General features: G+C 40.0%; 1 protein-coding gene across 2 annotated transcripts in view; it reads right to left on the reverse strand.

Moving 5' to 3' along the window:
- The window catches only part of CCNT2 (cyclin T2), a 43,572-nt gene extending 32,804 nt beyond the window's left edge, over positions 1 to 10,768 (reverse strand). For both annotated transcript variants that reach the window (XM_012650536.1, XM_012650534.1), the window contains exons 1-2: positions 10,592 to 10,768; positions 9,700 to 9,781 (exon numbers count right to left, since the gene is read on the reverse strand). In XM_012650536.1, coding sequence (XP_012505990.1) covers positions 9,700 to 9,781; positions 10,592 to 10,749 — 240 coding nt within the window. In that variant the 5' untranslated portion in view covers positions 10,750 to 10,768. The remainder of the gene's footprint in view (positions 1 to 9,699; positions 9,782 to 10,591) is intronic.
- Between the last annotated feature and the right edge of the window lie 10,849 nt (positions 10,769 to 21,617).

Below are 21,617 nucleotides of genomic sequence, written 5' to 3' on the forward strand. Positions count from 1 at the left end.
TATATTTATTTATTTTTTTGACACAGAGTCTCACTCTGCTGCCCAGGCTAGAGTGCCATGGCGTCAGCCTAGCTCACAGCAACCTCAAACTCCTGGCTAAAGCAATCCTCCTGTCTCAGCCTCCTGAGTAGCTGGGACTAGAGACGCACGTCACTGAGCCCAGCTAATTTTTTTCTAATTTTAGTAGAGACGGGGTCTTGCACTTGCTCAGGCTGGTCTTGAACTCCTGACCTCAAGGGATCCTCCTGCCTCGGCCTCCCAGAGTGCTAGGGTTATAGACATGAGCCATCACACCTGGACTATTAAGTATACTTAAATGATAGCCTACTGTAGTATCACTGAAAATTAGTGTATTACCTCCTAAAGTAAATGAAGATAAACTTTTAATGACTTACCTGAAGAAATCTGAGATGATGGTGCCGGAGGTGATACCCAAATCCCCACAGAAAAACAGAGCAACAAGATAGGAAAATCAAGACCCCATGGATATTTACAACCAAATCACATGAACAGGCCATTCCTAGGAAATCTGGAATACTAATGGGTGAGGGCGCAACAGGCTACTATATAGCCACAGTACTTAGCATCTGTGCAACAAGAAGCAAAAGGAGGCAATGGGGCATGTGCTGGACCCAATAATAGAAGAATCTCAAAAGAGCCAACAGGCATTCATTGGAAATTATGGCTGGTCAATTTGAGAATGGCAGCCAAAACTGGGAGTTTTGCCCTTCCAATAAGGAGGTGGATGCAAGAGGCCTACAGTAAGGCTTAAAGGATTAAAGCTAACTACTATGACCTTTTGAAACTGATCTGCCAAGGTTCTCTTCCAGGACTCCATATGGAAGAGAAACCTCTAGAAGCAAAAGCACAATTGGCAGGACAGGGACAAGAGAAAAAGAGGATTAAAATGTTGAAGGGAACAGAGCCAGGAAACCTCAGAAAGCAAGCTGCCACGTTTTTGAACATTACCTGAAAATAACAGAAAAGGGAACTCTGTGAAACTGGAAAAGCTACTCCGAAGCACATCCCCTGTCAAGTTCAGGAAAGCTAATCTCTCACAAAAATAAGTAGCTGAAGAGAATACAAAGATACTGTAAGACAAAATTAGAAAAGTTGTGCCTAAAGCAACAAAATCATACTATAAAGAAATGCTTAAAAAAATAAACAAATGGTGCTGAGGAAACTAGATATCCACGTACAAAAAGAATGAATTTTGAACCTTACCTTACACCATATACAAAAATTAACTCAAAAAGGATCAAAGACCTAAAAAGAAAACACAGAGGAGAAACTTCATGACACTAGATTTGGCAATGATTTCTTGGATGTCACCAAAGCACAGGCAACAAAAAGAAAAAACAGATTGGACTTAATCAAATTTAATAAAGTTTGTACATCAAAAAAGGAAAATGACAGCCCAAAGAATGGGAGAAAACATTTGCAAATCACACATTTGATAAGAAATTTGATATCCAGAATATGTAAAGAAAGGTGACTGAGATGTAATGCAAAAGAGGTTGAATTTAAAAAGCCTGTTTTTCAATCAGAATGAACTCATGAGATATTTTAAATATATATTTAAAATAAAGATAAAAGACAAATACAGTTAACATATGTATATTTCATATAATATACTTAGTATGAAAATAAAGAAGACTTAACATATCAATATGCATGGTGAATATATATATTTGCTACACTATATATTTCCTAGCTGTGTTAACTGAAGATGCCTACAAACAATCACCAACATAGTAACAATGGGCAACACTAGTGTCCAGGTTGTAGTCTTGAAATACCTCTTCCTATTAAAAGAAAGCAACTTTTCTTAAAGAAATGGCCAACTCCAGCTCTGAAATTTTCTGAGGCAGAAAATTTACAACATGGGACTGGAATATCTTGTTGTAACAGAGAAAAAGCTATCCAAGATTACTGGGGTCTAGAGTTAACACATGATCCAGCAGTTTTACTCCTGGGTATACACTTAAGAGAAACTAAAACACACGTCCACACAACAACTTGTGCATGAATGTTCATAGCAGCAATATTCATATCCACCTTGGTCGTCCATGTGGCTCATTTTCAAAATTAAAATCACCAGAATAGAACTTCTCAAACCATCAAGGTACTGTGCATTCATTAACCACATCTTTCCCAAACACTTCGTTGATAATTCGAGCTGTCTGTGTTGATAATTCGAGCTGTCTGTGCTGCATTGGTTCCATGACGGAACTCATATTCAAAAATAACAAATTTCTGACTTATCCATGGTTTCACAAAAATTGCTCAAAAAAAAACAAAAAAGATAATCACAAGTCAAAACGTGCATTTGCAAGACTGAGAATGCACTTTCACAATAAAAATAAAACAAGTGTCAAAGTAAAATGTCAGAGATATCGACCCTCAAACTTAGTATTTAACACACTGACTGCCACACAAGAAAAAAAAAATTTCCCTGGGGCCACAATGTTTTAATAAAACAATTCTATTTTGTTATTTTTTATTGTTTTCTGTGTGTGAGTTATATGCAACGCAATCTACGTTTTTAGAATTAAATTGTCAATATAATCGTAACAACAGGCACATTAACAAGTAAGATTTTCATGAACCAGCTGCAGAATTTTGCTTCATGTGGCCCCAGGCCTGAGTTAAATGCAACTCACAAGGCAGTCAATGTGTTAAGGAAATTGGACATTTTATACTTAATAACCTAATATTTCTTGTCTTAGGTGGTTGTTTGCATTATAACAATTCATTAAGCCATACATTAGTTTGATGGTTTTATGTATTTGTTTTATTTTATAAAAGAAAAAAAATCTCATCTAATATACGCACAGTTACACTATAGCACTAAAAACAAACAAACTAAACAAACAAAATCTCCCAAAACCAGGATGTAAATGGAACCCAAAGATAAAATGAGAGACAGAAATTCAGAAATGGAAAAGAGTTCTCTGGGGAATGCTTTATGAAGGAGTTGCAACTTCAGCTGAGTCTTAAAACTTGACAGAGCACAGTCATGAGAAAAGCAGAGAACGCACCCTGAAGGAAAAACAGGGATGTACAACGCATAAATGCTAAAACTGATGTATTGCTAACAAAGAGGAACTTGGGATCTATAAAGAGGACCTCACTTGGGCACTACAGTATTTCCAGGTAATATTAATGGATTTTGAGCATAGGATTATCATTGGATTGTTTTATTAAATTAAAAGGCAGCAGGAGAAGTCAGCAACAATATAAACATCAACTTAGATTTCACAACACACTTTCCTTTAGAAGGTAAAGAATAAAACACATACTGATTTGACTCCTATAAAACATAAACAGAGTGTAATAATAGACTGATACGCACAGGAGAAAAGGCAAAATTTAAACCAACGATTGTCAACTTTACCAGGCATCAGTATCACTTGGGAAGCTTGTTAAGGTAAAGAACCCCAAGCTCTACCACAAATATGCTGATTACATAAATTTAAGACACAGCTCAGTAAAGCATATTTTTAACAAGCATCCTAATAATTCTGATGTAGGTAGTTGGTGAATCACACATATTTAGCACATCATAAAGGCTTTACACTTATTACTTTCAATGAGAAATTTCAGGGCTACAAAGACAGTCCTAGCAATAGATAGTTGAGGCAGGCACAGTAATAACTACATGAGCTATGGAGTCTCGATATGGTGAAATTTTTGTTTTCATCACTTTGTTATTGTGTAACTTCAGACAAGGTATTTAACCTTTATGATTCTCATCTTTCTTATCTGGATGAAAAAAGAGGATATCAACCTCAAATACATGTTTGAGAACCACATATTGAAATAAACCTATAGATTAAAAATACCAAAATTCTTCCCATAAAATCATGAAATAAACATAGGTGGACGTCAATCTCTAGATAAGCATAAAGGTAATGTAATAAAGCAAAAGTGAAGGCTGTTAGATTTGATTAACAAAAACTTTCAATGTCAAAAAGCCATTTAAAAAACTAGAAAAAAAATTACTAACACGATAATGAGAAATTTATAACAAGCTCAAACAAAGTGGTAAAAACCCCACATTATTAGTTCACAGAAAGGCACCATTTACTGACAAACTAAATTTAAACTGTAAATTTTAGGAATACCAAAAAGTGTCCCCAGAGCCCTCAATTTACAAAAGATACAAACTTAATCTTTGTTTTTAAGAAGGTCCTTGGGGAATTACAGATGAATAGGTGATTTCTTACTAGAAGAGATGAAATTCACCACTCAAAATACAGTGGAGGTAATACCGCCTTACTATTCCCTCTGCCTAGAGCCTTCTTCATTCACCTAACTTCTTAGGTTAAACTAGGGTTTCTTAATCTTTGCACTAAGGACATTTGGACCAGATAATTTTTTATTGGGGGGTGGGGTGGGAAACTGTCCTATGCATTGTAGGACGCTCAGCAGCATTTGTGGCTTCTACCTACTAGATGCTAGTAGCACCCCACATTAAGTTGTGACCACCAAAAATGACCCTTGTTGAGAACCACCTGTCTAATCTATACCAGGGGTGGGGAAACTGCGGCCTCAAGGCCACGAGGCCCTCTAGATCACTAAGTGCGGCCCCTCGACCGAATCAAACTTCACAGAACAAATCCCTTTTATACCTGCGGTTCTATCTTAAAAATTACTTCCCCAGAAGTAGCTATACCTAACCCCAAATAGGCCAAATCCAATTCTTTATGTTCCCATAATGCTGTGTGCTAGATCTAAGGTTAAATAAAAAAACACTTTTCTATGCTGAAAAAGATATACATATGCTTGCACATGCAAAAAAACATTTCTGAAAGGGTACACAAAAACTGTTAACAGGAGGTGCTATAGAGCAGGGGTGAGGGCTTAGACTCTTGGATGGGAGGGAGGTTTATGATAACCTCTTTTCTACAGTTTTCGTTTATCACGTGCCTACACAAAAATGCTTGGGGCCAGAAGTGTTTCAGATTTCTTTGGATTTTGGAATATTTGCATTTCCTGTTGAGCATCCTAAATTTGAAAATTCAAAATGCTACAATGAGCATTTCCTTTGAGTATTATCAGTGTTCAGTTAAGTTTCAGACTTTGGAGCATTTCAGATTTTCAGATTTGGCATGTTCAACCTAAGTTTTCAACAATAAAACATTTTAAATGTGTCTATGTGGGGAGGATACATACAGAGGAAAATGCAGGAGAAGTCACTCAAAAGACCTGTGAACAAGATTACATCTATTCTACTGACAAATACTTGTTCGATATCTTCTCTATGTGAGATTCTTTTCTAGGCCCTAGTGATAACAGTGAATGAAACAAAGAAAAAACCCCCAAATAAATAAAAACCGAAAAAATCCCTTGCCTTACAGTGCAAAAGGGAACTTCTATTAGACAAATAACAGGAATCATGGGCATTTCTCCAGACAAAGAATGGCCTTCCTCCAAATCATTTACATCTTTACTAGAGGAGGAAAAAGGAATGGAAAAAGAATATCTTCAAATTTTCAAACATCGATTGAGAAAGATTTTATAAAGGCCGTAAGCAAAAGATGGCAATCAAATTTTAGCACAAGCAAATACCACTGACTCTTGAACAACATGGCTCTGAACTGTATGTGGTTTTTCTTTTCCCCAAACAAAATCGGATGGAAAGTACAGTATTCACAGGATGTGACACCAGTGGATATGGAGGGCTGACTTTTCATATATGAGGGTTCTGCAGGGTCGAATGCTGGGCATGAGTATGTGTGGATTTGGTATCCTCAGGAGTCCTGGAACCAATCCCCAGAAGATACCAAAGGATGACTGTAAATACAAGTTTGCTTACTGTCGCTCCATGAATTAATATTAAACGTGTTTTGGGACAGGGTTTGTCTTAAGAGTTTTACAGAGCTTTGCCCTGAAGGAATAATGTGAACGTGCTGGTTTGCATTTTGAATGCTGTTACACTCGGAAGGGCGTCTCTGAAAGGCAGTAAGGCAGTAGCGGCTGTATCCCACGAGGCGCCGCATTTCTCAGACCTAAAGAATTGGATTTGCTTTGTAAAGCACAAGTGAATCTGTTAAAAACTATAGGCTGAGAGCTGACAATGGAGTGCCCTCCGGAACAAACAGCTTCCCGGAAACAACAGCTTCCCAAATGGCTAAAAGCAAAGCTTTTGTTTAAATCACTCTAGACTACCTGTCTCCATTCACAATAACCTAATCAACATGGAGCTTACATATCTCTGTTTAACCCCTCTGTTTAAATGATAAACTTACCTTAGAATTTAGAAATTAACCTTTGAAAGACTTTGTAACCGTTTGCTCAGGTAAATAGAATTAGTTAAAGAATCTGTAGAAGCCTTCTGTAAAAGCCTTTTGAAAACCTGTTAACCTGAGAGGAACTACCTGCTGTTATGTAAATCTGTTACCCCTGGCAATTATTCACTATTTCCTATAAGTTGCCACCTAAGACCTCATTCAGGGCTTTTGAGACCAACGGAGAGGTCTAAGCCCCCTGAGCTCCCACTTTGCCTATAATCTTTATAAACTTATAAAACTATATCTTTGTCTCAGTGTATTCTTTTATTTCTTCCATTTTCCATTTTTCTCTATTATTTTCTTATCCCTTGCAACTCTACCAAAGGGACCCAGTTTTTTGCAGGGAACACTGGCCACGTTCCCGGCAAACGTTGGCGGGGAAACGTGGCCAGTGTTCCCCGCAGCTTATGAGTAGCAGTTGACCAATCTAATTTACATGTATAAAATGAAACTCAGAAATGACATCGATGATGTATTCTTAAAAGTCATTACAGTCATTCCTTAAGATCATTAATCCTGAGTCCTGTCTGCTTAACTTACCATGTACACTTGGGCCCTTATACAGAACTACAGTACATTCAAATATTCCATATTATATGTAGTTCTGATTTCTAGAGCTCAAGAAAGAGGCAATGGAACAAGGCAATGGAACAAAGGAAAGAGAAGACTAAAAAGACCAAGTAAATCGAAGATGTGCCACGAGAACAGACCATGATCAACACACAAATACTTAGAAAAGAATGTGCTCTTTACAATCTAAGAAGAATTAATCAGACTTGGAATTGGTGTAAGAAAGAAATGCATCATAAACTTGACTATCCAAAGTAATGAACAGAGTTTCTAAGAGAAATTGGGTCAATATTTACAGTAAGATTGACATTGGGGTGGATGTTCTCCCTCAGTATATACCTTATAGGTACTGTTGGCCTCAGGGCTTTTATACTTTACTAGATTTATTTTGAGCTTGATCCAGCAAGGTCATTCTTTAGTTACTAATCCCATCACATAAACCTCACTGCAACCAGTGAAGAAAGGGTAGATTTATCTAATTAAGCTACATATAAAAGCCATTTACTGCTGATACTTATTCAACTTTCTGGAAATCTGACATAAGAACTCAATGACTAGAGACAGTTTCTGGGTCCCTGATACATGCTGATACTGATTTTATTCTTAAATACAACAGCACTTTACCTTTAGGGTTTTTTTTTTTTTTTTAACTTTTAAATTTGTCAACATGGGAAAATAAAACAAAGTGACGGAAACATTTAAAGAATATTTTAATATGATTAATGTATAATATTTATTACAAGACTAGAAATAGTGTGTCACTAGCATCTTAACATTTAAGCTTGTTATTCCATAGGGTTTAATTTGCTGAATGGTGCTCAGGTTTACTTTGTAGTGAAGATTTGTGCTTTTCTTAAGTTTACTATGACACTGCAGTATAACCCTATAAGAAAAATTTTCCCAGTGATGTGGGAGAATATGAATTTAAGAGTGACTCACATTCAGTTTGAGACCACCCCCTTCACCCTTAAAGAATAGGGGGCAAAAAAAAAAAAAAAAGCGAGGCTGTGCAACTGATGCAATTGCACATCACGACACAAATGTAAACCCCATAGCAAAGGTAAAAAAGATAATAGATATGAAGAGTACGATGCTGTTTCTCGAAACAGAAATTAACACCAGATTTCAATTATCCTGCTAATAATGGCTCCATGTAAAATGCTGAAGTCTACCTTCATAGACATACAAGTCATCAAGGAGGGTAATAAATATTAATACTCTGGCCTGTATAGTGAATGATGACATTTAAATAAAATAGTGAAAACTAGAATGTCAAAGACTTTGGTTTTACCAGTCGATTTAAAGTCGTGAATTTGGCTTTAAGCGAAATACTTGTTTTGAAGCACATGAACCAGGCCATAAAGACAAATTATAAAAGAGGGAGGTCCTCCCCACAAAGAAGTGAAGACTTGTGGTGAGATCATTTACTGAAACTAGGAAAGTAAGCCTGATTCAGCAAATGGGACATATGTAGCCATGTAAAGAATTTCCAGAGCTATTTTGACTTGTAATTTCTACCAGCATTATCCAGTGCTATGTAAGGAAAGCCACATTTATATCCGTATTCACTAGTTCACTTCTACCTTTGGAGAAAATTCAAATAAAAATTTAATTCCTTTAATCTAAATGTTATCACCAATAGTGTCCTTTGTCTTCCTTAACACGATCATGGACCTAAGTGTTATGCACAAGAAATAACTTAAGAAACTAGAAACAACAGAGCAAGAATGACACGGATTTAAAAGAGGAAGAACAGAAGCAAGAGGGAATGCAATAGACCAAATGTATACTAAAACATACAGGTCAAGACAAACCTATATGCCAAAAATCAGACGTAACGATCAGAAAAGACCAAAGTAGGAATCCATCTAAACCATGAAGCTTTTCCTTCCATTTCAAATACAGTACTGTAAGGACCTTTTCTAAGACTGTTTTCTTAGCAAATAAGGTCCTAATGACCATCCACAAATAGCAGAAAAGTCTTCTTTGGTCCATTTTTCTACACACATCTTTCAGAATAACACTCTAAAAACAACTGTGATAAAGCAACACGAGATGTTCTTTAGCAGATCCAACAACACAGTATGCATGTTACTCTGAATAGATACCAGACTGTCTTTCATAACTTAAAAATTTCAACAAAATGCCATTATTCTATTTGTCAATATTTATGGGTTATATTCAAAATCAGTACCTTAGTGTTTGAGTGTAAATTTTACATTAAAACTAACAATATAAACGTACTCCTGAGAGTGTATTTGAAGCAAGAGTTCATGCTTCAATCATCAAAAATCTAAGGACACAATTAATGCTACTATGTGATAAACAGAAATGTCTGACATCTTAAATAACTAGGTTAGCAAATGAAATATTTCTGTTGAACAGCTAGTTCTTTCAAAAGAATGCCACAAATTAATCCCAATTCACAATAATTGAAACAGTCCAACACAATTAAGATGTACCATAGAACCAGGCTTGCCCAAATTACACTGTACATTACTACCGAAATTATTCAAATATTAAGTATAAAACTTAAACGAAGAAAACTGAGGTAATAGCTCCGTGAGGAAAGAAATGTTTTTTAAATCTATTTTTTAGTTTAAAAAGCCTGGCAGAGCCTAACTAAACAGTGCCTTGCAGTTTAACTCATCGTAAATTTAAAAAAAAACACAAAAACCTCGCATCTCAAGCAAAACACTTATCACGTAATTTACTTTTGCTGTTAACACAGAACACTAAATCTAGCAGTGCAATCGATGACCAACCAACTTTTCTGCGTATCGATTTACTTTAAAATTCGGTGGTAGTAAAAAGACAATAAAATAGTACTTACATTTCTATTGAATTTGGTGAAAGAATGGTGCATATAAAACCTGTGCATATAAACAATTGCAGTGTTTATTGTAAGCTGAGAGCTGGAATGTAGTATTTAGGAAATATACGAGAAAAACAAGATCTCATTTCCAAAACAATTTTGATGGAAAATTCCCAGGTTCTTTTCCAATGCCTCTCACTCAAAACCAAATCAAAACCTGAAAATAAATAAATAAATGCCAGCGGAGGGTGGAGGGGAAGAATAGGCTCCAAGCCAAATAAGCAGAAATAATAACAACTGCTGAGCATTTGACTCTAACACTGCTATTAAGAGAGCCCTGGAACTATGTATTAATGCCTACGACTAAACTCAAAACCAAACAGTTGAAACGCAAGCGCGCGCACACACCCATACAAAACCACGCCAAGAACATAAAGACTTTCAGTGCGCTCCCAAGGTACAAGAGAACTGCCATCAAGCCGACGAGAGGCGCGGGGAAAGGCTGAGGAAAACACTTAAGCCTTTCGGTGTCTCTAACCCTCCTACCTCTCAACCCGTTCGGGGACAAGGAGAAGTCGAAGGAGACGCCCCTTTTCTGCAATAATCCCTAAGATTCCCCTCTCGCCCCAGAGGCACTCCCATCCCCCGCCGCCACCACGCGCGCCCAAAACAAATTACACAACGCAGCCCCCTGGCTAGCATTCCCGGTCTCCATTCTCCTCCTCCCCTCCTCCTCTCCTCCGCTGGCCCCTCGAGGCCGCCCGGAGCCCCAGCCTTCCTCCCTTCACGGCGCGGCCAAGGCCCAGCAAAGGCCGAGGCGGCGGCGCCATTTTCGTGGGGCACCAGGCCGGGCGAGCGGGCGAGGGAGGCAGGGCGTGAGCGGCGGAGGGCCAAGAATAGGAAAGGATACACATTGAGACGCTGTCCCATCTCCTGGATGAGGTTGGCCGCCTGCTGGCGGTACGAGAGCTCTTTGTCCGCCTCCACTCCGCAGCGGCGGCTCGGCGTGTTCTCCAGCTGTTCCCGAGTAAAGAACCAGCGAGAAGAACCTCCACGGCCCGACGCCATGACACTTCCTCCTCCGCCCGCTCCCTTTCCCACCCCCCGCCCCTCCCGGCTCGCGGACTCCCCGCCAAGGCGCGCGACCCCGCCCCACTCCGCTTGCCGTAGACCACGCACCGCCCCTTTTCTCCCCCCGCCGCCGCCCGTGCGCGTGCGTGGGAGCCGCCCTACCAGCTCGCCGCAGTCTTTTGCTTTCTTTTTCTGCCCCCGGCCTCGCTCTCGCGCACAGGACCACAATGCTCCGCGCCGCTTGTCATAGGGAGGCGCCGAAGGTGGGTGGTCGTCTCGGAAGGAAAAGGTCGGCGCAGTGCATGCCGGGTGTAAAGTTGGTGGGGCGAGAGGGTGGGAGGAGAGGAGGGAAGAGGCTGGATTCGGGTTGGGTGGAGAGAGAGGTGGTCGGGCGTCTGCGCTGTGTGGTCTGGGCGTGGGCTTTGAAGGCCTGGCTGGTTCTTTCTGGGACGTGAGTCTGGTGGCCCTTTAAAGAGAAAAATCTCCTTCCCCTGTCGCGCTCACGCCACAGCCTCCATCTTTTCGGATTGGTGCGCGCAGTGTTGGAGGGTGTCCACAGCGAACAGCCTTCGCCCAGCAGGCGACTCTGGGAAGGAGCTTGCTGGAAAAGAGTGCATAGGAAATAACGCTCGACGTTTGTTTGCGCTTGAATGCTTACCCTCCACCCCTTTCATTATGTTGGTTGAATCCAAGACCACGCAGGCCGTGGGTTTATTTTTTAAAGTTATTTGCCAAACGTTATCCAGTTAGTAACTGGGGGAACTGAATATCTAAACTACATCTTGACTCCAGAGTGTTTTTAAACCGCTCTATGGTTTCTGCGAGGAAAGATTGGGGAAGAAACACATAATACAAAAGGAACTGAGTAAAAATTTTATCTTTATAGTATTTCATAACACGTACCTGTTAATCCCTGCACTTGTTAAAATGCCACAGAGCTTTACTTGGAATTGGGGTCTGGCTCTGCGAGAATAAGTTTCTGATTATAAAGATGAACTATTTGCCGAAGGCAACAGAATACAGGCAGGCTTACTTCTAATAGGCAATTGATGTCGCTTTTAAGTGAATTCCCGATTAAAGCTCCAGTTTTATGTCGTTGTTTTGGGGCTCCTGAGCTATGCATATTGCTGTATGTTGGTGCTGCCTTCCGCCATTGTACTAGAATATTGATTTGCTTGTAGTAGGCTGTTATCGTGAATAGTTTCCTAAATAACTTCATTTCTTACCTGCCTTATAATTTCCAAGGTAGATTGATTTAAAGCAACGTTTAAATGTCCAACACTTATTTACAATAAAAACTCAGAGAACTATGAATAAAGAACTTCTTCAACTTGGTAAAGAGCATTTTCAAACAACTTACAGCTAATATAATACTTAATCTTTCCCCTTAAGATCTGGGACAAGGCAAGGATGTCCCCTCTTGCCACTCTTTTCAACATTGTACTGGATGTCCTAGCTAATATAATAGGAAAAGGAAATAAAAAGTGTGTAGTTTGTGAAGAAAGAAAGAAAACTGTTCATAGATGACATAATTGTTTATGTAGAACATCCCAAAGAAATAACAAATCCTCCTACAACTAATCTGCAATGATAGCAAGATTTTAGGATACAGTTAATATACAAAAGTCAATTGCTTTGCTGTATACTGACAATGAACAATTGGAATTTGAAATTTTAAAACACTGTTTACAGTGTCTCTGATTAAAGAAATCAGAGAACATGTAAATAATAGAAAGATATTCTGGGTTCATGGATTGGAAGACTCATTTTAGATATCAGTTCTTCCCAACTTGATCTACAAATTCGATGCAATCCCAAGCAAAATTCCAGAAAGTAATTTTGTAGATATTGACAAATTGATTCCAAAGCTTTTATGGAAAGGCGAAAGACCCAAAATAGACAACAGAATACCAAAGAAGAACAAGTTGGACTGACACTGCCTGATTTCAAAGCTACCATGGTTAAGACACACAGATCAATGAAACAGGATGGAGAGCCCACACAAATATAGTCAACTGATCTTTGACAAAGGCGCAAAGGCAATTCAGTGGAGCAAAGGTAGTCTTTTTAACAGATGATGTGAAACAATTGGATATCGATATGGAAAAAAAAAAAGGATCTAAATGTAGACCTTACACCTTTCACAAAACTTAACTCAAAGTGGATCATAAACTAAATGTAAAATGAAAAACTATAAGACTTCTAGAAGATAAGATAGGAGGAAATGTAGGTGACCTTGGCATTTGGAAATGAGGTTTCAGATATAACATCAAAAGCCCAATCCATGAAAGAAAAAATTGATAAGTTGGACTTCATTAAAATTAAAAACCTCAACTCTGTGAAAGACACTGTTAAGAGAATGAAATACAAGGAGCAAATATTTCCAAAACACATAATAAATGACTTGTATCCAAAATATGCAAAGAACTCTGAAAGCTCAGTGATCAAAAAAATGGGCAAAAGATCTAAACAACACCTCACAAAGAAGATATACAAATGGCAAAAAAGTATATGAGAGGATGCTCATCATATGCCATAAGGGTATTCTTGGCAACAGTTTGTATTTCTAAACACTGGAAACATGAATGCCTGTGAACTGAAGGTGGGATGATTATGGTACATCCATGTAATTTTCATTCATTGTGTCCAGCCATTAAAAAGAAGGAGCAGTTTATATGTGGAATGACCACCAAGGTACTAAAAAGGTACAAAAAAAGCAAGGTTCTACTGTTTGCATAAAATGAGAAAAAGAATATATACATAAGTACTTACATAATCATAAACGGTTTTTGCAAGAATACACACACAAAACGCAGGTAAAATTGGTTCTTTCTAGGGGTGGAGACAGACATAGGTTCAATTTGACCTGTTTGAACTTTAACATGAGTTTGTGTTGACTTTTCAAAACTTTAAATTTTTTATTAAGTTGTGAGCAGTTTTTTATTTTCAGAAATGGAAACCTTAATTTACCTTTTTAAAATTTTGATTGGGAAAAGTCTTCAGAATGGTCTCTTTAAGTTAAACAAATTTAAAACTGGTATTTGTCTTTTTTTTTTTTTTTTGAGACAGAGTCTCACTGTGTTGCCCGGGCTAGAGTGCGGTGGCGTCATCCTAGCTCACAGCAACCTCAAACTCCTGGGCTCAAGCGATCCTTCTGCCTCAGCCTCCCGAGTAGCTGGGACTACAGGCATGCACCACCATGCCCGGCTAATTTTTTCTATGTATTTTTAGTTGTCCAATTAATTTCTTTCTATTTTTAGTAGAGACGGGGTCTCGCTCTTGCTTAGGCTGGTCTCAAACTCCTGAGCTCAAACAATCCACCCTCCTCGGCCTCCCAGAGTGCTAGGATTACAGGCGTGAGCCACCGCGCCAGGCCAAAACTGGTATTTGTCTTGATAAGTTAAGTGATTACCTCGAATATAGATTTAGGTTTTCTGGATGGTTACTATGAATTGGGTTGAGCCAAAGCCATTGTCCTTTTTGGGGGATATGGGGAAAGTACTGTACAAGGAAAAGAGAAATGCTTGGATGGGTATGAATGAATGTTGTTTCTCCTTTGGAATCTGGTAGTGTTGGAATTTATTTTTAATGTTATATTTGGAGAAGTATTTGCAGTAGATAAGGAAGGAGAGAAAAAGCTGAAAAGGTGACATTCCTCAAAGACTTTCTGGATTCTGTTGTGAATAGTGTTGTTCCAGGGCCAGGCAATCAAATATGGCATTGAGAAGGCTATTCTCTTTACCTTTGCTCAGAATCTTGTGCTGCTAATGGCATCTGAGAAGAGTGTCTGCTATCACCAGATAGCAAATTTGGCGTAGGCTTTGCCAGATTAGTTTGTGAATACATATACGGCATTTGTTATGGGCTGAATTGTGTCTCCCAAAAGTTCTTCTGTTGAATTCCTATCCCCCAGTATCTCAGAATGTGACTGTATTTGGATGTAGGGTCTTTAAAGAGTTAATTAAGTTAAGATGAGTTAATTATGTTGGGCCTTAATTATAATGTAGACATGTACAGAGGGAAGACAAAGGGAGAAGATGCCCATCTATGAGCCAAAGAGAGAGGCCTCTGAAGAAACCAACCCTCCTGACACCTTGATCTCAGAGTAATCTCCAGAATTGTGAGAAAATAAATTTCTATTGTTTAAGCACCCTAGTCTGTGGTACTTCATTATGGCAGCCCTGGAAAACTAATATAACATTCCTTTGGGGATGCCCAGAAGTAATTGGAGTGGAGGGCATTCTGCAGAGGAGTTACCACTAGGATAGTGAAGACACAAGCCATCATAAATAGCCACAAATTTGTGAGGTTTAGCCAGTTGGATTACGCTTAGAGTTACATGAATTCCCAACACACTCAGGATAGATTTCCAACTCCTTTCTTTGCTCCTTTTAGGAATATCTGTTCATTTTTCAAAATTAAGTTTGCTATTTATCTGTTTAACAAATGTTTATGGAGATGTTACTGTGTGCTGGAAAATTCAAATTGTGTCAGTTTTGACTTCCCTTTTTGTATGTCTCAAAAGTGTTAAAATTCAGTATATGCAAAAACTAAACTCATAATCCTGCCCTTCAAACCTGGTCTTCTCTCTGTGCCTCTTGCAGTAAATGGCACTACCAGTTATGCAAGTCAGAAAACTAGGGATCATCTTTGATATTTCCAATCCTCACCTCCCATTTGTAACCCCATCATCAAGGCCTTCCCATGGACAACCCTTATCACCTCCGGTGTCACTACACATATTTCTCCAGCAGCAGCACCCCCACCACCTTGGTCCAAATGACCCCACTTAAGCTCCCCTGCAAGCTGTTGCTGTCCTACAGCCTGCCAGAGGGGTCTTTTCAAAATTCAACTTTAGTTAAAATCATTCCCTCCTTAAAACCTTCTCATTGCTTTTTAATAGACAAAACTCCTCAACTAACCTACAGTCTCATGTCATCTTACCACTTTATACCAAGAATATCTTCCTTTCTCATCTCTAGCCCCGGTGGTCTTCTCTCTTGCTGTGTTCTCTCCTGCCTGTTCCAAGGTGAGCAGGTATATGCAAACCTACCCGCAAAGAGTGAGGGAGCTGAGAGGCTAAACAAAGAGGCTGATAAGTCCAGTTTCTCAGAAAGAAATGTTTAATAGGGACTTACTAACAGAAGTGATGTCTCAGGTGGCTGCAAAATAGTGGATCACCGCACCTGCGCTCCAGAAAGCATCCTTAATGTAGCAAGCTTTTAGGGTAAAGACATATGTAGCTGGTCACATCTCAGATTTTCTTGCCAAAACTTGTGACCACTGGGGAGATTAGATAAGCATCTTTATGAGGGGTTTTCTATGCTCTAGGCATTGTTTAAAGGCCTTGCTACAGAAAACCTTTGTATAGAGGAGTCAGACATCAGTAATCGTGGGGGTTTTACTTCAAGACGGCGACTCTTGCCATGCAATAGGCTGTTTTCCTGTACTCCACCCCTTGAAATCAGCCCTTACAATCTCACACGTCCACCTCTTCTGCAGTAGTTCCTGGGCTTAGAGAGAGGGTGTTTCATATTATATAGCTTTAGCAGCAGTGCATTGGCTCCATTAGAGGCAGATGCCACAGCAACACTAAGGGCAAAAATGGGACAATAAACAGTATGTGAGCATAATACCTAAACCAAGAAGCAGCCTCTGCCACCAGAGACCCTAGGACTCAACCAGCTATGAAGCCGATCATTCAAAGTCAGGGTTCCATCTGAGAGATTGGTTATTTGGGTTTTCATATTAGTCATTAATTTAGTGATATTTATCTGATGCATCAGGAATACAAACACTGTTAGATTTTCATAATTGCACAAGTCTCCCCTTGTGCAGCAGTGAGTATGTCTCAAGTATGTGATTTTGGAAGATAGCCTTTCTCATGAGAGTGACTTTCATGTATAAAAGAGAGATTCCCATGCGACTGTCATTCAGAGCTTTCTTTGTGTAATTTTGTTAGAGCTTCCACATGCCAAATAACATCTTCAATGCCTAGTGGAGGAAGAAATAGAAGCCAGATAATCATGCCAGTGGAAAACAGATAGGGCCCAGTGGGATTCCAAATGAGGGAGATTTGCAGGCTTTGTAAGGGTGTGACCTGTCTGTTCTTGTGCCCATGTATAACCCAAAGAACATCTTCCCATCCTCCTAACCATTCGGGAGGTAACCAAGGCCATAAATTGGTGCCACATATCCGGGAAGCTTTATTTGGGGCCAACCACCCAACTCCTAGATGCAGTGCCTATTCTGTAGCATGCCAATCAGTACTTTGTAACATTGTATTAATAGTGTGTAAACATCAGTCTCTTGGTATCCATCCCGTATCCCATATTTGGCCAGGTAACTTTAGAATGATTTTTTTGTTCTCAATACAGGGGGACAAGTTGACTCAGCTGGCCTAAAGGTGGGATTAACCAGATAACCCATCCCATATTTGGGTTATAACATTGCGGTATCAAGTTGTTTTGTTCTTTAATTAGGGTGTTGCTGGTTGGAGAGTCTGTGAGTTAATTTCATTGACAGAAAAACTCTTCCCGTGTCCCTTTTCAGGAAGAGTAGTATTAATGGGCCATTGGGTTATTTTATCTCTAGTCACACTTGTGTTAAACTCCATCATGTAATTTTGAGAAGCAGTAATATATTCCTGATAGTCTATCCAATCTCGTCCTTGGAAGAGAGAGAACCACCACAGTAGGCCAGAAGTACCAGAGAGTGACATAAGGCCACGTACCTATCAGGTGTTTTTCTATAAGCTATCATCATAGTTTTGGGCCCATTGAAGGAAAAGGTTTGTTTCATAGGTGACAGCTCCATCTATCAGAATAACACTAGTTGATTCATTTGGAGCAATTAGTAAAAAGCTCTTGGCTTTTGTAAAGGGGCCACATAGCATATATTTTGCCCAGGGAATGAAGTGTCAGCAGCAATTGTCAAAGCAATTTGGTTGAGAGTGCACCATATTAGAGAGCCCACCACCGTGCCTTGGGGTATACATATTTCTTCTGATCATTTATAGTATTTGGGTTACAGTATTCAATGGGATCAACAGGGACCAGACTGTCCAGGATATTCTCCACTCTCTGCAGGTAATAACCTATCCAGCCTGGGAGTATTTACCATTCTAAGCCCCAGTGGAGTATCCCCTCCCCTGGCAGTATGTCCATTGGCACCTTCATGCACAGAATATGCAGTTTGTCAACCAGTTCTAGAAGTTGTCTTAGTTACCAGTATGCAAATAGTGGTAGGCCTGGGGAACGGTAGGCCAACCAGTCATATGGGACAGGCATCCCTGCTTTGGCTGAATTTAAAAAAATAAAGGCTGCAGATAACACATTCATCCACTTGTGCAAGATAGATCTCCCCCTGTCAAGTTCAAATTTGTGCTTTCAACAGACCATTTTTCCTTTCAATTAACTCTGCTGCTTGGGAGTCATATGGGAGATAAAAAATACCATGTTGTATCATGTTCCCTGGCCCCATCCTGAATATCATCTCCAGCAAAACAGGCCTCCCCAGTCACTGTCAGTGTGCTGGTGATAGCCAGCCATACATAGTACTGAGAGTCCCTGAACCTTTAATGGTACTGACTTGGTTAGCTTGCTTACAAGGAAAACCTTGCAGCAGTCCAGTAGCAGTGTCCATGCAGGTTAACACATTTGTTTCCTTGGCTTACAGGGAGATGTCTGTATAATCCACTTGCCAAACCGTTACAGAGCGAACAGCCCTTTGAATGTGTCCTGCTTGATATGGTATACACCATGGAAGACGGTCAACAGTTTGTAACAGCTGTAAGGAGACTGCTGTATTTTAAAGCCAATCCTGCCCCCTCAGCTATCTCCCAGACTATCCTCTCACTTCTGTGACCACGTTTGTTATGTATCCAGGTCAGTATTTCAGCAGCATCATTTGGCACGATGCTTCTAATTTTTGTTAGGGTGTCAATTACTATATTTCCTGGAACTGAGTTTTTTTAATGTGTGGCCACATGAAACACAGTTAAATCAGATTCAGGGTGTTGTAGCCACTCCTATATGTCTTGCCTATGTTCATGCCCCATATGGGTTTGTGCATGTTTGTCCATTTTTCTTGTCCCCCACTGGGCTAGCCACACAGGTAAGCCTCTGAATACAGTTCAGCTATCAGTGGACCAGGGCTCATGTGTGATTACTAACCAAGCAGCTTGCAACTCAGCCCATTGACTTCTCTGATGCATACCTGTATCACACCAGATTGTATTGAGGTTGTATAGCAAAATCAGTCCAAGTACAGGGGCTTCCCCTGCTGGAGCCATTGGTATACCAAGCATCATCCAGGATGGGTAACACTCCTTCTCTTACTGTGTCAGGCACTGGTGTAGAAGGAGATGAAAGGATGTCCTTTGGTTGCTCATATGCAACAGGACCTAATATAGCACGTAATTCTGGGCTTAACTAACTTGCTGCCAGAATACTCATGTTGCAAATAGGCATGCCATTTATTCAAGTTAGGGGTTTGGGCTACAGCAGGGGTGTGTCATTTAAACAATCCTTCTGTCCATCCCTTGATTGGTAGACCCATTCTCAGTCATAGGAAGAGTCTTTGTTAGCGGTTCCACCTATTGTAAAGCATTATATACTGCTAACATTTGTTGTTCAATAGGAGAGTATTGGCTGCTTTGACTCCTTTCCATAATTGTGATAAAAATCCTAAAGGGCCTGGTTTACAATACTGTGGTCACCATAAGACCCAACTGATACACTCAGGAGCAGTAGTAACATCCAAAGTTATAGTGATACACTCTAAAGGAGTACCTAAGATTGTGCCTGCTGCACTAGCACTTTAGTCTGTTCAGAAGCTTGCTGCTGAGATGTGTCCTGGCCCCAGTGTATCCCTTTTCTAAGTCTATAGAGTGGTCTCAAACATTGGGCTAAGTGTGGGATAAATGCTCTCCAGTGGCCAAAAAGACCCACAAATGTTTGGATTTCTTTTACCTTTTTCAGAGTTATAAATTGTTGGACTTTGTCAATTACTGTACCCAGTTTCAAACGAGTCTTACCCCAACCATATAACCCCTAAAAACTTCACTGTGGGACCCGGGCTCTGATCTTCAGAGGGTCAGTTGTCCATCCCCATTCCCACAGATGTACACAGATGTGCACACAATGCTGTAAGACTTTACTGTAATCCATTAAAATCTTCAGAAGTTAACATAATGTCATCAATATAATGAAACCAAGAAAGAGAAGACAGGAATGAGAACAAAGGCAACATTCCATGGCAACACTTGAAAGGTCCACTGGTGACCTTGCCACGTAAAAGCAAATTTGTCTTGTGATTGTGTTGAGAGAGGAATGCTGAAAAAGGCATTAACCAAATCTAAGCATGATGTGTCCCCAGTGTAGACGCTATGTGGTCGACTGCAGCATGTATGGCATGGTTACCTTGTACAATTCCTGTTAATCCACAGTCATCCCCTAGGTATGGTCTAGTTTGCCTACAGGCCAGGTGGGACTATTAAATGGACTGGTGGGACTATTAAATGGGACTATTAAATGGACTGGAGATAAGTGATATCTCATTGTGGTTTTGGTTTGATTTGATTAAATGGGCTTAGAGCTAGGTGGATAATATACACCTTTGCCAGTTCCTCAGTAGTTGCACTTATTTGAGCATGCCCCTTCAGGCAATTTGTGTTGTAAATGTTGACAACCTGTCTAGGGACAGGGAGTTGTAGGGGTTCCCATTTTGCTTCTCCCCTGAGAACAGCCTTTGCTACATGCACCTTCAGTAAGAATTCTCCCACTGAAGTTTGCAAAGTCTTTCCTAACATGATATCCATGCCTAAACTGTTTTCTGGAATAGGAGAAATAAACACCATATATGGGTCAGGGGGAGCTTTTCCAATACCTCAATGTATCAAAGTCCTTTTTACCCAGATCGTTTGTCCCCCATAACCATCAATGGCAGCCCATTGACAAAGGTGTCTTTCTGGATTTCCATGCATTAAAGTTTGTTCTACCCCAGTATCTACTAAGGCAATAATTTAATATGGGGCCTCTGGTTGCTTCCTATTGCTGAACATGGGGACAACCTTGGCCCCACTCCTAGTCTTGGGGACAGGGCATTGGAATGAGGAGTCAACTTGTCTTCCTCTTCTGCTGGAGAGGCAGAAGGGAAGGGAAGAAACTGCTGTTCAGGCTGTAGTTCCCTCTATAAGGCTACTAGTATACCATTCTGTTGTTTTTCTGTTTTTTCTCAGGGTGTTCCAGCTTCCAATAAACCATGCCACATTTGCTTACGTGTGACTCTCATCAGTCCCTTTCCCTTCTTTCTATGGGGTTTCCTTTTTCCCCTTCATTAGCCCTTGTTGGGTTACCGAGCATACCCTGTCCCTGGCTTTCTTGGTGGTTTCTCCCAAGTCTGCGATGGCTCCTCCCATACCATATACCTCTTGTCCCACTATAGGACTCAACAAAGACAGGAAAGGGTCATGCCATTCTCTTGGTGCATGCTGTAGTAATTTATTTTTCATCCTGTCAGTAAAAACTGCTTTATCAGGTCTCATGAAAACCTGAGCATAGATGGCTTGCCTCATTCCCAATTCTCGGAGAAGCCCCTGGGCCTCTTCAGTGACTGCCAGGAGGATGTCACAGACCTATTTAAAAATTTCCAGTGGCTTCCTATGAAACTTAATATAAAAATCTAAACTCTTGATCATGGTCTACTGATATTGCCAACTTTTTGGTAACATCTACCTGTCTCTCCCTTGCTCACTAACTCCAGCTTCAAACAAGCTCTTTTCTTTTTCTTTTTTTTTTTTTTTTTTTTTGGGACAGAGTCTCACTCTGTTGCCCGGGTTAGAGTGCCATGGCGTCAGCTCACAG

The sequence above is a fragment of the Propithecus coquereli genome, unplaced genomic scaffold, assembly GCF_000956105.1.
Source record: "Propithecus coquereli isolate 6110/MARCELLA unplaced genomic scaffold, Pcoq_1.0 Scaffold33, whole genome shotgun sequence".
NCBI lineage: Eukaryota > Metazoa > Chordata > Mammalia > Primates > Indriidae > Propithecus > Propithecus coquereli.